The 16,864-nt window shown below is 45.1% G+C and overlaps 1 protein-coding gene across 1 annotated transcript in view; it reads left to right on the top strand.

The window, feature by feature from the left end:
- The window catches only part of BFSP2 (beaded filament structural protein 2), a 125,144-nt gene that overhangs the window by 30,370 nt on the left and 77,910 nt on the right, over positions 1-16,864 (top strand). Inside the window, exons 2-4 of the mRNA XM_058550369.1 lie at positions 544-626; positions 7,134-7,290; positions 8,326-8,487. Coding sequence (XP_058406352.1) covers positions 544-626; positions 7,134-7,290; positions 8,326-8,487 — 402 coding nt within the window. The remainder of the gene's footprint in view (positions 1-543; positions 627-7,133; positions 7,291-8,325; positions 8,488-16,864) is intronic.

Below are 16,864 nucleotides of genomic sequence, written 5' to 3'. Positions count from 1 at the left end.
ATTAATTGAATTTAAATAACATTCAACTTCCAGTTCCTCGTCGCCCTTGCCACAGTTTGAGTGCGCAGTAGCCACCGTGGCCGCTGTGCTGGACAGCGCGGAGAGAGACCAGTTCCCCCATCACAGAAAGTTCTGTTGGACAGCACTGATCTAGAGATTTCCTCCGCTTTTCAAAGGCATCCATGACCAGAAAATGTTAAGAGCCACCAAGTCAAGCTGGTGAAAATTCATCTGAGGAGCCAGAAACTTCACTGGGGAGTCGAAAGCTCATCACTGTGACAGAGGCTCTGAACAAGTCTGCCTCTGAGTAATCTTTTTCTCCAAAATCCAACTCTAAAAGCGCTTAAGAGATATCCAGATTTTATGTTTTATTGTTTATCTCCTGCCCCCCTTTTTAAGAGAGGGACATGTGAATTCTGAAAATATTTGCTATAAGAAAGGCTCTAGTTCCCCAGAGCCTATGTGCCCAGCGCGAGTCAGGGTGGGAAGTGAGCGCAGACACTGCCGTGACCTTGTCCCCTTTGCTGTATGTGATCCTTCCAGGTGGGAGAAGCAGTCCTGGAAAATGCCCGGCTCATGCTGCAGACGGAGAATATCCAGGCAGGTGCGGACGACTTTAAAGAGAGGTAACGCTCTGCAGCAGAGGAGACAGTCCCTCCCCACACCCCGATTCCTGGGTGACTTGGGTTCTGCTGTCCTGCAGTCTGCAGCATTCACCTCCGCCTCATGGAAGGCTGGGGGTGGGATAACAGATGCCCCAGGAGAATCCAGAACCAAGATGGTCCAGCTCAAGCCCTCCTTGTGGACACACACTAGGCCCCAAGGGCTCTGAGATTTTGCCCAGGGTCACTAGGTTTAGGGCAGGGATTCTCAAAATCTAGTGTGCCTCAGAGTCACCTGGGGAGCTTGTAGAAATCACAGATGGCTGTGTCCCACCCTTGGAGTTTTTGATTCAATAGGTCTGAGGTGGGGTCCAAAATTTACGTTTCTGACAAGTTCCCCAGGATGCTGATCCTGCTGGTCCTGGGACCACACTTTGAGAACCACTGCTTTAGAGCAATACTTCTCAATCACAGCTGCATATTGAATTCCCTGCGGGCTGGCCCCGTGGCTTAGCGGTTAAATGCGCAGGCTCCGCTATTGGCGGCCCAGGTTCGGATCCCGGGCGCGCACCGACGCACTGCATGTCCGGCCATGCTGAGGCCGCGTCCCACATACAGCAACTAGAAGGATGTGCAGCTATGATATACAACTATCTACTGGGGCTTTGGGGAAAAAAAAAGGAGGAGGATTGGCAATAGATGTTAGCTCAGAGCCAGTCTTCCTCAGCAAAAAGAGGAGGATTAGCATGGATGTTAGCTCAGGGCTGATCTTCCTCACAAAAAAAATAATAAAATAAAATAAAAATAAAAAATTAATAGAATTCCCTGGGCGCTTAAAAATGCCAGTGCACAAGCCCCACAGACTAATGAAACCAGTCCCTGGGGGCGAGGCCCAGGCTCCAGTATTTTTAAAGCTCTCCAGCCTTGAGAACCACCTCTGAGGTCTAATACAGTGTTTCCTAAAATATGGTGCATATACTGCTGATGAGATCATTTTAAGTGGTATAAGGATAAACATTTTATTTTTAATAGGTGCGCATTTATTTTTATAGTTACCTTCTATTTATGACCCATGAAACTATTTCTCCACTATAATACTACCATTTATAGTAGCAATTTAAAGTTTATTTAATATCAAGAGATTTTCAAGTTTATTGATTTAAGATTTACTTTCTAAGTAGATAAATTTAAGGAAGAATGTAAAGTAAATAATGATACAGGAGATATGCATTTAGGGCAAAATCATGGAGGTGAGTGAGGTTTAGGAAACACTGTTCTAATGGAAAAGCAAAACGAAGAAAACCTTTTTATGGATGAACACAGTGATTTTGCAAATATTCTGTGGGGAAGGTGTCCTGGATGTTGAACAATTGGATGGGTGATGGGATTGTTATTGAAGGGAACATTTCCCTAAATTGGTAAAGACAAAGAGGAAAGGTGGGTAATTGGGAGTGGCCCATTAGTGGCTACTCTGGAGTCAAGGAGACTCTCAACCAGCCAGGGTTGCTCTCTTGCCCAGCTCTGTGCTCCCGCAGGTCACAGGAGCACAAGGAAGTGAAGCCATCATCCAGCCACTGACAGCTTACTGCACAATTAAAGATAGACACTAATACACATGAAACCATTTGCACTAAATTTAAGGCAGAATTTAATTAAGTGTGAAATTAAGGTAGGACCTGACTGTAATTTCTCTCACTCATTTATTCACTTATGCATTCATCATGCCTTCATCCAGCCATTCAACAGAGTAGAACATAAACTCACTGAAAGCAAGGGCTTGGTCTGTTTTGTTCCCCATTATACCACCAGCACCTCTAACAGTGCCAGTACACAATAGATGCCCCACAAATATCTGTTGAATGAATGAATAAATGAATGAATTCAACAAATGACTGAATATCTGCCAGGCCCCTTGCCAGGTGCTGGGAATGAAGTGAATCAGACCTCAAGGAGCTCACAGTTTAGTGACAAAGACAGAGGAGTGAGCAGACAATAGCATTACAGAGTGATTGTGCCAGCACTGAGATGAACACAAGTGAGGTGGGAACATTTAGTTTGGCCAGGGAGGGTTGACACAAGAGGTGATGCCTGATTGGGGTCCTAAACTCATGTGGGAGTTGACCAGACAAATAAAAGAGTCATGACTTCCAGGCAGAGGAGAGAGTATGTGCAAAGGCAGGGGAACATGAGAAAGCATGGTGCTTTAGTGGAATTCCAAGTAGCTCATTATAATGGAGGCATATGGAGTAAATGAAGGAGAGTGTAGGAGAGAAAGAAATATTCCTCTACCCTCTAGGGTCTTCTGGCTGATCTAAGAATTAAGTTGACATGAGACAGAATAACGGGATAAAATCAAACAAGTTTAATAACATGTATACATGGGAGAAACCCAGGAAAATTGAGTAACTCGCCAAAATGGCTGAAGCCACCACCTTAAATACCATCTTCAGCTAAGGACAAAGGAGGATGTTGCGGGTAGTGGTTTGGGACTTCAAAGGGGAGGAAGGCAGTTCACACGGAGACGGAAAAGCAAATGTTTAGTAAGCAAATGTTTGCCATGTCCTGCAGAGACAATGAGACATGGAGAGGACTTTGATCAAATGGGCCTTGCTAGATTCCTCCCTGTCTACCTCATCTAGTTCATGTCATGCTATAGTTATCTATGGTGATAGCTCCTTCCTGGAACAGGCCTTCTATCTTAAAATCTTTTAGGCAGTTAGTGGGGAGGTCAAAGTTTCTTCCTGAGTCTTTTATTCTTAAAAATAGGGGCAGGCCCAGTGGTGTAGTGGTTAAGTTTACGCGCTCTGCTTCAGCAGCTCAGAGTTCGTTGGTTTGGATCCTGGGTGCAGACCTACACACCAGTCATCAAGCCACGCTGTGGCAGCATCCCATATATAAAATAGAGGAAGATGGGCACAGATGTTAGCTCAAGGCTAATTTTCCTTAGCAAAAAGAGGAAGATTGGCAGTGGATGTTAGCTCAGGGTCAATCTTCCTCACCAAAAAAAAAAAAAACAAGCCAAAGAGACACATTTTGGGGTAGCAAATTCTGCTGCCCTACAAGGGACAGCCAATGCCGCTTGAAAACCAGGGAGAGACCAAATCCTGGAGGACCGTGTGAGCCATACCAAAGAGCTTAGAGATTATCTGAGCGGAGATCCATAGAAGGGATTTGAGCAGGGGCTCATCATGACCAGACTTTAGCTTAAAGGCAGCTGCATATTGGTGGTGAGGAGAGGCAGGGCAAATGAGCAAGAAACAATGGTAGTGAAGAGACTGGACCGATGGAGGGGCAAGGTCTGTACTGGGAGCAGTGGTTGGAAAGTAAAGTGAGATCATATTATGGAGGGACCAGAGGATGACACTTAAGTCTTCTGAGCACAGGAGTGACTCAATGTGGTTAAGGATGGTCACTCTGCGGGCAGTACTGTAGGTCTGGCAAGACAATGGGAGACTGCTATAGCTCAGGGTCTGCCTGGGATGGTAGCAATGGCAGACTTGAGGGATGGGTCGAAGAAATAAGTGGCAGGATTTAACAACTATCTACACATACAGCCTGAAAAGAGAAGGCAAAGGTCATTTCCATGTTTTGAACTCGGGTAATTTAGAAGACTTGTGGTTCTATTACTGAAATAGAAAATTGGGGAGGGAAAGCTTGTCTAAAATTCAGGGGTAGCTAATGAGTTTGGTTTTGAGCAAGCTGAGTTGAGCCGACGATGGAGCAACCAAGCAGAAATCATGGGATGCTGTTGAAGATGCTGAGCCAGAGTGGCCTGCGGGTCAAGACAAGACAGTTCCGGGTGTCGTGAGCACAGAGACGCTAATTGAAGACTTCAAAATGGAAGGGGAAGGGGGAAGAGTACAGCAAGAGCAAGCTAAAAGCTCAACAGCAGCTCTGGGGAAAATCACAGAGCTATTTCTAATCCCTAGTGGGCTTCCAACACCAAGTCTATAGGACACCTGAGATGAAGCATATCCTGGAAGGAACCAGGCTCCCTGGAGAGGTGAACAAAACAGGATTCCAGAGGCACATGGGGGATTCTTCCAGCTTGGGTTAACAGAGACGAATCCCAGTGATACGGGTGGGTTTTCATTTTAGCTGAAAGGACAGAGCTTGTTTCCAAGAGGATTAAATGTTAATAAGAATACAATCCTCCATAAAGAATACATTTGTGTAGAAAATCTGATCCTATATATAGAGTGCAGAAAAACGCTTCAGAAACCATCCCCCAAGTGCTGATTCAAAGGTGCAGGTCCAACCCTGAGAAAAGTCTCTGGTGGTATGCCACAGGGCTCTGTCCTTGGTTCCTTCATTTACTATTTTGAACCGCAAGGTACATAAAAGTAGGTGTGGCAAAATGGCAGGAGATGCAAAGCCAGGAGGGGCGATGAGGAGTAGAATGATGGAATCAGGATTCAGAATGATCCCAACACATTGGAACAATGGGCCAGTGAAACTGAAAGAGGGTAAATATGAACTCCTCCTTTGGGTTCAAACACCAGGTGCACACAGGAGGAGGGAAATTGGGTGTAAGGCAGCTCTTATGAAAAATGGTCAGGGGGGCCGGCCCAGTGGCTTAGCGGTTAAGTGCACGCGCTTGGCTGCTGGCGGCCTGGGTTCGGATCCAGGGGCACACCGACGCACCGCTTGTCAGGCCGTGCTGTGGCGGCGTCCCACATAAAGTGGAGGAAGATGGGCACAGATGTTAGTCCAGGGCCAGTCTTCTCCAGCAAAAAGAGGAGGATTGCATGGATGTTAGCTCAGAGCCGATCTTCCTCACAAAAAAAAGAAAAGAAGAAAAATGCTCAGGGGTTCTAGTTGACAGGAGACCCAATAGTAGTAAGCAGCAAACACAGCTGGTCAAAATCTAATGAACAAGCATACAACAAACAAAAATCCATAAAGCAAATCTTAGGGTCCATGATCAATAGAATTAAAAGGCTTAAACAAAGGAGCAGACAGTCCCCCGGGACTCTGAGCTGATCCGGCAGCATCTGGAGTTCTGCATTCCGTGCTCTGTACCGCATTTTAAGAAGGACCTGGACCAACTGGAGCTTTTCTAATCATTCCACAAATCTACCTGAAGCCTGGAGCTGGGTACTGGAGATACAAACATCGAAAGGTCACAGTCCCTGACCCCGCACAAGGGACGTGGAGACCAATTTATACGAAAAATGGAGGAAGGAACTGGGAATGTTTAACATGAGGAACAAAAGCCTTGGAGATGTAGAGAGGATGGGAACGAGGGACGAGAGTGTGACGTAAGAGACAGTCTCTAAATATTTGTAGGACTGACAGAAGGAAAGATTAGACTAATTTTGGGTGTTGCAGAGGGTGGAACTCAAGACTCTTACAGGAATGGAGATTTAAGGTCTTGAAGGAAGAAATTTGCAATGAATAGAGCTGTTCCAAAATGGAATGGTGACCTTGGGAGGTGACGAGTTCCTCATCACTGGAAGCATTCAAGCAGAGGCTACATGATCGCCTATCAAGAATGCCATCAAGGGATTGTCACTGGGTAGGAGTTTGAATAGTTGAAAGCTAAAGTCCCATAAAATTTTAAGACCCTAAGATGCTTTGAGAGGAATGAGAGGTGTGAGATTTCTTCCTTCGATGGATGGATGAAGGTAAGGTGTGAAATTTGGCTGAGTAGTACAGCTGGGTTTCTGCGGTTTCCATTGGGCCTCTGTCAACTAGAGCCCCTGAGCATTTTTCACAAGAGCTGCCTTCCTGGCCATGGAAGGAAAGGAGTGACATTGGGAGAAATTGGCAAAGTTGTTGGGTAGTTTTTAGAAAGAAGGCCTTGTACAAACGAGAGATTGAAAGAACTCAGAGTGGGCAGTTTCAGACTTGTGTCAGTATGTGTGTACACACGTGTGCATGTATGTTATTGTATAAGTTGTAAGTTTTTAAAACTCTAGATATTTCACATATAAATCCAGGTTTCCTATTTCTCTTGAAGAAAACTGGCATACCCCTTCCCACACAGCAGCAGTGGGGAGGCACTGAGGGGCAGCCCCCGTTCGGTGAAGTGCGAGCTGTCATACGTGCTTCAGTTCCCATCTCTCCCTGTTGCCCAGACCTGGCCCTCATCCCTCATCTACATTCCCCACTTGGCCCCTGAAGGCATTTGCGGCCACACTCCTGAAATTTCACATGGGCTCTTCGGGGATAGAAACCACATTCTTCATTTTGGGATCACCAGCACATGGCCTGGTACTTAGCAGATTCTCAGTAATGTTTGTTAAAGGATCCTCAGGTGAAAAGGATGACAAATCAGAATAACAATGATGATGCCAGATCCCCTTACCTGGATCTGAACTCCTGGAGAAGCTTTCCCTAGAATCGCTTTCATTTTAATAAATTAACACGTAACAATTGCATTAACAGTGCCCTGAAAGCTGTTGGAACAGTGACTTTTAACCTTCATTGTCTAACGATCACATAATTGGCCTGTTGGTAACATTTATAATCTGATTATTTTTTCTTTTGGGTTGCCCAGCTACGCTGATTAAGTTCCTTTATCTGCAGATATGAAAATGAGCAGCCATTTCGAAAGGTAGCAGAAGAGGAAATTAACTCTCTGTATAAAGTCATCGATGAAGCTAATTTGACAAAAATGGATCTGGAAAGTCAAATAGAAAGGCTGAAAGAAGACTTTGGCTTTCTGTCAAGGAGCTATGAAGAGGTAGGTGAGGGCTGGGGTGACGCTGGGTTGGCTACAGGACCAGAGGCGCTCACCTGTCTGGCCGACCTTCACAACACAGGTGATGGTAGGGCATCTGGGCCTCTCCACGTCGATTACCCAGGGCTGCAGGGAAAATTCCAGTAAAATACTTTCAGTCCTTGTGGTGGGTCAGGTTACCCTGGGAGTTGCAAACACAAATGGCTTCAGGCCCAGGCTGGCACATAAATGGGGGAGGCAGCAGGTCCAGGCAGTAGCAAGTGATGGAACCTGTGTTGAATTGCAGGGAGCATCCCCTTCCTCAAGGTATTCTAGTTCAGATCTTTCTTTTCACCGTATAGGACACACAAAATAACTCTGCGGGTGGATCCAGGCTGTGGTTTACACACACTCGCTAATGAAATTAGGTCAGATCATTGAGTGACAGGACTGAAGGGGACCTCCAATGGGGAGCAGTCCAGTTCCCTGCAGAACCACACTGATTCTAAACCACCTCACACAGGTCACTGTCTGATCTGAGATCTAAAATGCCTGCAGTGGAAAAAGTCAAAACCCACTTAACATGCTCATGTCGGAAAGTTCCTTCATTTGTCCAACCTCAAGCTGACCAGGAGCCAATAAGCCCACTCGCTCCTGTTCTCAGCTCAGGGGTCTGTCACTCTCCCACAGCAACCCTCTAGAGACTCCAAAGTTATCTTTAAATCTCTTTCAGCCTACTCTGACTTTGTGCAATTCGTAAATTTCATCTTGCCGTTGTTGCCTACTCTGTGTCGTTATTTTGTTACTTATTTATTTTGAATTTTGCATTGGGTGGGCCTGAGCTTGTGAAGACCAGCCTAAGAAATACGTCCTTGGGAAAAGAGAACACAGTGCTGTGCTGGGAAGAGGATCCGGCCAGTCTCTGTGAAGCCCCATATTTGGCAGTAGCAAAATGAGAAGCAAAAGTATTGCCCACAGAGCTGGGCCTCTGCTGGCTAGAATTCCATGTCTTTTCTTTCCCCTCTGGAAGTCACCTGAGATGTATATTGTCATTTTCAGGATGTGAAAATGCTGTACAAACAGTTGGCAGGATCTGAGCTGGAAAAAATGGATGTTCCCATTGGCACTGGTCTGGACAACATCCTTGAGACCATCAGAATTCACTGGGAGAGAGATGTCGAAAAGAACCGGGTGGAGGCAGGAGCCTTGCTCCAAGCCAAGGTGAGAGGTAGGACTAGCATCCTCCACTCTGCCCTGTGCAGAAGGAGGCCGAGCAAAGATGAAAAGCAGTCAACATGCAAAAGAAAAAAATGCAACGATTTCAATCTCTTTAGACATTAAATAAATGCAAATTAAAATAATAGCTTTTTGGTTACCTGTCTAAATGCAGAGAATGTCTAAAATAGTGATAATGCTGGAAAGTATGTGAAGAAGTAGGTTCTCTCCTGAATTATTGGGGAGCACAAACTAGTATGACGTCTTTGAATAAGGGCTATGATGATATGTTTCAAGAGTCTTAGAATGCCCCTACCCACCAGTTGAATAATCTGGACACTATCCTAAAGAAATAATTGAAAACACAGATAAAGTTTACATCCAAATATACTCACCAAAGCATTCATTATAAGAGTGAAAAAACTGGGGAGAAAAACACATAAATGTTTAATAATAAGAGAAAGACTAAGCCACAACCTAACCACGCAATGAAATAGCAGGCAGTTATTAGAAATGATATTTATGAAGCATTTATGACAACATGGGAAATGCTCATGCAATAAGGTAAAATGAAGGGAAAAAGAGAGTATAGAATGGTATATACCAGGGGCCAACAAACTTTTTCTGTAAAGGACTAGATAATAAATATTTAGTCTTCCTGGGCTGGACCGTCTCTGCTGTACTCGGCCACTGTAGTATGAAAGCAGCTGTAGAGAAAAGGTAACAAATGAGCATGGCTGTGTTCCAATAAAACTTTATTTATAGAAACAGGAGGTGGGCTGGATTTGGCCTGCGGGCTGCAGTTTGCCAACCTGTGGTACACAGAGTAGGGTAAAGCATTCAAACAAAGAAACTAGGCATCAAGAAAAGATTAGAAAGAAAACACTAACGTCTAATGGTGTTAGCAGCGGTTGTCTTTGAGTGAGGGACCTCTTTGAGATGTTGAGATGTGTTTTCTTTCTTGTTTCTGAGTATTTCTCAAGTTTTTCTTAAGTAGTATGAATTATATTCATGGAGGTAAAACATCTTTTATTAAACCTCATAAATAATGAAGGAATTAACCAGAAAATGGAATGCATAGGGTTTGTTCTTCCCTTCTCCGTCTCCCACTCATGCATGACTTTGGAATTTTGAGGCAGAAGATGAAAAGAGCAGAACAGGAAGGAGAGCGTGAAGCAAGTAGGAAAAATAAAGTCGCTATTTGGGAGAAGGCAAGCAGACTGCTCCTGCGCTCTTGGTGACCGTTTAGTGGGTCTCAATCCTGGCTGCACAGCAGAATTATTTCAGAGCATTTTCAAAAATGCCCATGCCCAGGCCCCATCCAAGACCAATTAAATCAGAAGGAGAGGGACTTCGTGGTTTTTTAAGCTCTCTGGATGATTCTAATACACAGCCAGGGCTGAGGACCACGAGAGTTTATAAAAACTGCTAAAAGAAAACCTAGAGGACCTTTCCTGTTCTATCTTCTCCCAGGCCCCCTGAATCCCCTGCCCGCCGTTTATCAACAAGAACCTTTCCAGCAGGATCTTTACCGTCTGGATGCCCAGTGTTCTCCAGCCCAGAAAACTCCTTTCACTCCCCCCTTTCTCCATCCTTTCCCCTTTTCAACAGCTTCTTTTCTTTCTAACCTTCAATTCCTTGGGCCAAGTCACTACAAACACTTTTTATGGCAAATAGTGCCTGGTAACTCCACAAAGTACAGCCCCTACAACTGAGTGAGAGGTGGGAGGAAAGTGAGGAGGAAGGGGGAAGAGGAGGGGGTAAAGTGAAGCCAAACCATAGACTTGATTTTGGTCCACTGCTTCTTCTTTAGGGGACTCATGAATATTTACAATTAATGACCCTAGAGACCATCCAATCCCATTCCCTCCTTTTAGAGGTGAGGAAACTGAGACCCGGAGAGGGTAGTTGAGGTCACATAGCTACTTGGTAGCACTATCCTTCAGCTCTCCTGGCTCTGGGTCCAGGGACCTTTTCTCCACATTGGGCTGTCGTTTCTTTGACTCAGTTCCCAAACCTAAATCTCAGTGGCCCAGTAGTTTGCAAACTTGCTTCTGTCCCAACACTCCTGAGTGCATACCACACTATAGTGATTATTTCTTTGGGCAAGCAGGTAGGGGCATTGTAATTAACAGAAATAAATCCAGCATACTGTGAAAAAGAAAAAAACCCTAGTCATTATTATTCACCCCTCACCCTCTTGAGAATCATCACCAGCACAACAGTAATTCAAACATTAATTCTGAACAGATTCATTAGTGTTTTTTTAATAGAGTAATCTGAAAGCTGCATCTCAGAGAAAACAGTTCTTGTTTTAGTTTGGCCACTGCTGCCTGGGCCTCTTGCAGAGAGGTGGAGCTCAGAAAATATTTTCAGAATGAGTGAATTCCTCTGATCATCAACAGAGATCAGAACTGACAGCCAGAAGTCCTCCAATAAATAGTTTTGTCAGTTGCAGTCATGCCCTCTGGGGCTGACTTTTTCCCATGGGGAGCTTCTCTTGTCTGTTTCTTGGCAGCGAAGCATAAATGTGAAATGGCTTAGCACACACTGCTTTCAAAACCTTTTGTAGAGAGAATATAAACATGTATTCAATTACCTTTCAGCCTGGGGAGGCTCAAAATTAATTGGCATGATTAATTTATGTCTTTGTTTAGGTTTGCCCAGAAACTGATCCTGAGACAAATATTGAAGCGCAGGTGGTTTTTTTGGAAGTTGGGGGTAGGGACCCACAATACTGGTAGAGGAGAAGCAGAGAAGGGAACCAACGAAGAAGGCATTATCCAACTAGGCATCACTGTGGGAGACTGGCATGTACCCCGGGGGTTCTGGGGAACAGAACAGAATACTAGAGAAGGGGAAGGTGAGAAAGATGGGGTAGTGGTACCACCTCCCATCAACCCTCTGCCACTGCTAGCAGAGTGACCTATCAAAGACTTCAGAACAAGCTCCCTCAGCAAAGAGGTGCAGAATCTGGCAGCAGGAAGGAAGCTAGAAGAACTAAGGCGTCAAGGCTTGAGGGATAAAGGTGGATGCCCTCAGATCTGCTACAGCTTATCTGCCGGCTCTCCTTATTTTTTAATCATTAAAAGCTTATAAAGAGGTTCTGGATATGTTCTGTCCAGGCACGGTGTCATGGATGTTGGGAAACTTGGTGGTCCAGTTTTTGGTGCTTCTCAAGTTGTATGCTTCAGTGTTTGGGGGGATCGGGTTGGTCCAGAGAATTTCTGGAGGTCTTAAAAACTGGCGCTTCCTTTTCTGTTTGTTGTGGTTACCCAACTCAGGGTATTTGGAGATGCTTTGGGAAACCCATGACGTGCCATACCACCCTCCAGACGTCCTGGCCAACCATGGAATACATTCCCCAATCTGCAACCAACAACCTTAAAAAGGCCACCTTGGGGAATACCGAAGGGCCGCCATCATTCACCTGTTTCCTAGGATTCATATGCTGAGACATTTCCATTCTGTAGAGTGACAAACAAAAGAGAGTCCCAAATGCAAGTATGCTCCACCCTGACCTTGGTCGGATTAAGATCTCACAGTGCCCATCTCCCTTAAACTTTTATGGAACTTGTGGGTACGTTGAAATCACTCCATCAGTCGTTGTTTAAAAAGAGCTAACATTCGAAAATAAGATTGATAACCCTATGAGGCCATTGGTATTGGCTAGACTTTTGACATCCTTCTGCTCTTTCAATTCTCACCACAGCCTCAAAAGCAGGAACTACTGTTATTCACACTTCACAGATGTGTTTACTGCTATCAGAAAGGAAGGGAGGCAGGAAAGGAGGAAGGGAGGGAGGAGAAAGAGAGGCGAGAGCTTCTAGGATCCCTGCAGACAGGCTATTTCCACCAAGTTTTTCTTCCACAGACGTGACCATTTCAAAGGTCCTTTATCACCAACAGGAAAATGATGTTTAAAGTAGACAAAGAGACACTTTCAAAAATATTATGCAGTTATTGTCTTTCATGTGAATATCGGTCCATTATGATGAATATATTCAAATATCTCTTCCAACTGACCTTTTCCTTACAATGTGCAATCTCCCGGAAACAGGGCCAACCTGCAGGCTAAGGGCTTCCAAAGTGTCTGAACAGAGCTGCTTAGGGTTCAGAAGGTTGACCTTTCCCCCTTCAGTGTGCCCATTGATGGGACTGGAGGTCCTCCCCCAAGATAGTGAAGTGTATTCATTTTCTACTGTTTTGTAACCAATTACTGGAAACTTCGTGGCTTTAAACAACATACATTGATTATGTCACTGTTTCTACAATCAGGAGTCCAGGCATGGCTTAACGGGGTCCGCTGCTCTCAGGGGCTCACCAGGCTGCCATCAAGGTATGAGCCAGAGCTGCATTCTCGTCTTCTGAGCTCATTCAGGTTATGGGCAGAATTCAGCTCCTTGCAGTTGCAGGACTGAGGCCCTCAGCCCCTAGAGGCTGCCCCTCTCCATAGGCAGCGCCTAACATAGCTGTTTGCTCCTCCAAGGCCAGCAGAAGAGCACCACCCCTTTAAGGCATCCATCTGATTAATTTAGGCCCACCCAGGACACTTCCTTTAGATCAACTCAAAATTAATTGATTTGAGACCTTAATTACATCTGCAAAATCCCCTCACCTTTGTCATAGAATGTAACCTAACCATGGGCATAACACCTGAGGGCAGAGACCGTGGAGGCCATCCGAGATTTCTGCCCACCACACCAGGCCAGCCAGTACTGCAGCAGAGAACTGAGACCACGTCCCTCCCTGCCTCCTGCCGTCTTGCCTCCTCTACCAGGTGGACAGCACTGCCTTCAGCCTGCCTCCTCCAGGGGGAGTCCTCTCTTCCTTGTCCAATTTCTCAGCCTAGGCACTGAGAGGTCTTTGATCCCTGGCCCTAAGCCTGGCCTGCAGTCTGCTCCCAGCAAAGCAAGCTCCATTCCACCTTCTTAACCTCCTCCCTGGGATCTTCCTTTCCTTGGAAGGGCTCCACACCCTCATTCCCAGAAGCCTCTTCTCTCTGTCCTTCCTTCACTGCAGCTCAACGGTGTGTACAATTACCAAAGCCTTATTCAATTACCAGCACAAGCTGGTGTGGTGGGGTGGGAGGCAACCATGAGAGAGAATTTAGCCCCCTTTTAAGAGTCCCTAGGGGCCAGGAACTCTGTATCGAAGAGGTTGCTCCCTTGCTATCCGCTCTGACAGTAGGTCTGAGCCTGACCCGGATCAGTTTAAGGCATTTGTGGTCAAGAACTTTATCTGAGCTGTAACCATCATGCCTTAAACAGTCAGGATGACAGATTGTGGAGATAGTTAAGAATGAAGAGAGGTGAACAGATTGAGATGAATTGCAAAGTTTCTGGTTATTAACAGTCTTAGAGCTGGAAGAGATTAGAGATTGACTACAGCAGTGCCCTCTAATAGACATTTCTGCAATGATGGAAGTGTTCTATGATATCTATTCACAACCATAAAGGACAGACTCTAAACCTGGTACTTGTATCACTTACCTTATTATTTATTTTATAGTCTGTGCAGCAATCCAGTATGGTAGCTACTGGTCACACGTGGCTGTTGAGCACTTGAAATGTGCCTGATACAGCTGAGAAACTGAATTTTAATTTAATTTAATTTTTATTAGTTTTTATTTAAATAGCCATATGTGGTTAGTGGCTATCATTTTGGACAGCATAGGTCTAGATCTATCCATGAGGAGACTAGAAACCTTGGGTAACATGTCTCCATGTCACCTATATCCACAAACAATAATCTGTTCTGTAAGGGCAAATATTTTATATAGGCTGCTGTGTCTATGCCTTTTCTTTGCTTGCTTTTACCATAAAGAGTCAATATTTTCTAGGATATATGAAATTGGGTTAAAATGGGTTTCTGCTGCTCAGCTGAGGTCACTGGCTCTAGACTACAAGACGGCCTGCTGTAGTATTGCCGTGATAGCCAACTGGGAGAGTTCCTTTCAAGGAGAATAGAGAGAGCAGAACCCGAGAGCATCTGTAATCTAGGGGCCCTGTGTGTTGATGAGTTGGCTATAATCCCCGATGGTTCCTCAGTCAAATAAGCCGTGGTTTATGCCGCTGTGCTCACAGCAGGCACTGGGAGTCAGCTAGCAACTCTACATATACATGTATATGACATACAGCTCATAGTATGTCCCAGAGCACGCCCTGCGAAAGGGTCCCAGCTTGCTTTTATTTCTTTTTTTATTTACTTTTATTTTATTTAAGCATTTTTAGTATATAATACTTTCACTTGGTTCAAAATTCAAAATGTACAAAATGATATACAGTGAAAAGTGTCATCCAATTCATGTCCCAGGCACCCAGTTCTTTTCTATGGGGCCAACCAATGTCATCCTTTTCCTACGTGTCCTTTCAGAGATATTTTATGCATGTACGAGGAAATATGTACATATTTTCTCTCTCTCTTTTTACACAAATAGTAGTATTCAGAACATACTGCATTTTAGCTGCATGATATTATACCACAGGGGGCAGTAAACTATGGCCCACAAGCCAAATCTGACCCACTGCCTGTTTTTTACAAATAAAGTTTTATTCAAACATGGCCATGTCCATTCATTTACATATGGTCTATGGCTGCATTTGCACTACATCAGCAGGGTTAAATAGTTGCAACAGAGACCATATGGCCTGCCAGGCCTAAGAAATTTGCTATCTGACCCTTTACAGAAAAAGTTGCCAACCCCTGTTCCAGCTAATGGATCTCCCAGGATTTATTTAACCTGTGCCCTGCTGATGAATATTTAAGTGGCTTCTAATCTTTTGCTGTTATAAATAAAACTAATCACTAACTTTGTATGTCCCTCATTTCCCAATGTAGAAAAGTATCTGTTGGATAAATTCATAGATGTGGACTTGCTGGGTCAAAAATTATATGCATCGGGGCCGGCCCGGTGGCGCAAGCGTTTAAGTGCGCGCGCTCCGCTGCGGCGGCCCGGGGTTCGCCGGTTCGGATCCCGGGCGCGCACCGACGCACTGCTTGGTAAGCCATGCTGTGGCGGCGTCCCATATAAAGTGGAGGAAGATAGGCACAGATGTTAGCCCAGGCCCGTCTTCCTCAGCAAAAAAAGAGGAGGATTGGCGGATGTTAGCTCAGGGCTGATCTCCTCACAAAAAAAAAAAAAAAAAAAATTATATGCATCATGGGGCTGGCCTGGTGGCGGAGCGGTTAAGTGCGCACACTCCGCTTCAGAGGCCCGGGGGTTCGCAGGTTCGGATCCCGGGCACGCACCAACGCACTGTTTGTCAAGGCACGCTGTGGCAGCGTCCCATATAAAGTAAAGGAAGATGGGCACGGATGTTAGCCCAGGGCCAATCTTCCTCAGCAAAAAGAGGAGGATCGGCATTGGATGTTAGCTCAGGGCAGATCTTCCTCACACACACAAAAAATTATATGCATCAGTAATTTTGATAAATATTGCCAAATTACCCTCTATAAAGGTTGTAACAATTCATATTCTCATCAGAAACATTTGAGGGTGCCCATTTCCCCACATCCTCGCCAATACTGTGAGTTCTCACACTTTGTGACCTTTGCTGATATTATAGATAAAAAATGATCTTTCATGGGGCTGGCCCGGTGGCGCAAGCAGTTGGGTGTGCGCGCTCAGCTGTGGTGGCCCGGGGTCGCTGGTTCAGATCCTAGGCGCGCACCGACGCACCACTTGTTAAGCCATGCTGTGGCGGCGTCCCATATAAAGTAGAGGAAGATGAGCACGGATGTTAGCTCAGGGCCAGTCTTCCTCAGCAAAAAAAGAGGAGGATTGGCATCGGATGTTACCTCAGGGCTGGTCTTCCTCACACACAAAAAAAATGGTTTTTCAGTGTAGTTTTATTTTTGCATTTCTCATATTACGAGGAAGGTGGAACATCTTTTTACATGCTGCATTTCGCCCATGTTTGCTTGGTGTGTACTATCAGAGCATATCTTTTGCCCATTTTATTAGGTCTTGTACTTTCTATTACTGGTTTGTAGTGGCTCTTTGTACATTAGAGAAATTAGTCCTCTCTGTGTGACAGAAGTTGCAAATATGCTCCTAGCTTGTCACTTGTTTTTTTACTTAATTTATGGTAGTGCCAGCTAGCTTTCAAAAGATATTGTTAGCCAATAAGGAAAGGTTATTATAGGAGCCAGGAGGCCAGGATTTTGTTCCTATAGCTGTATGCTACAGTAGTGTATCCTAGGTGGTGAAACGGGGCGGCGGGGGGAGGGGGCTGTCTGGGGGGAGTCAGAGTAGTTATTAAAAGGGAAAAAAAAGAAACTGTCTCATTGAGGTAGGCACTGCCTATCCTTTGCCTGTTCTTTACCCTACCCTGATCTTTACAACCACACACATTGTAGAGGGCACTCCCAGGCCCTCATC

The sequence above is a fragment of the Diceros bicornis genome, chromosome 2 (assembly GCF_020826845.1).
Source record: "Diceros bicornis minor isolate mBicDic1 chromosome 2, mDicBic1.mat.cur, whole genome shotgun sequence".
Classification (NCBI taxonomy): domain Eukaryota; kingdom Metazoa; phylum Chordata; class Mammalia; order Perissodactyla; family Rhinocerotidae; genus Diceros; species Diceros bicornis.
The sequence above is the reverse complement of the archived record's forward strand: the minus strand, read 5'-3'. Positions and strand labels throughout refer to the sequence as shown.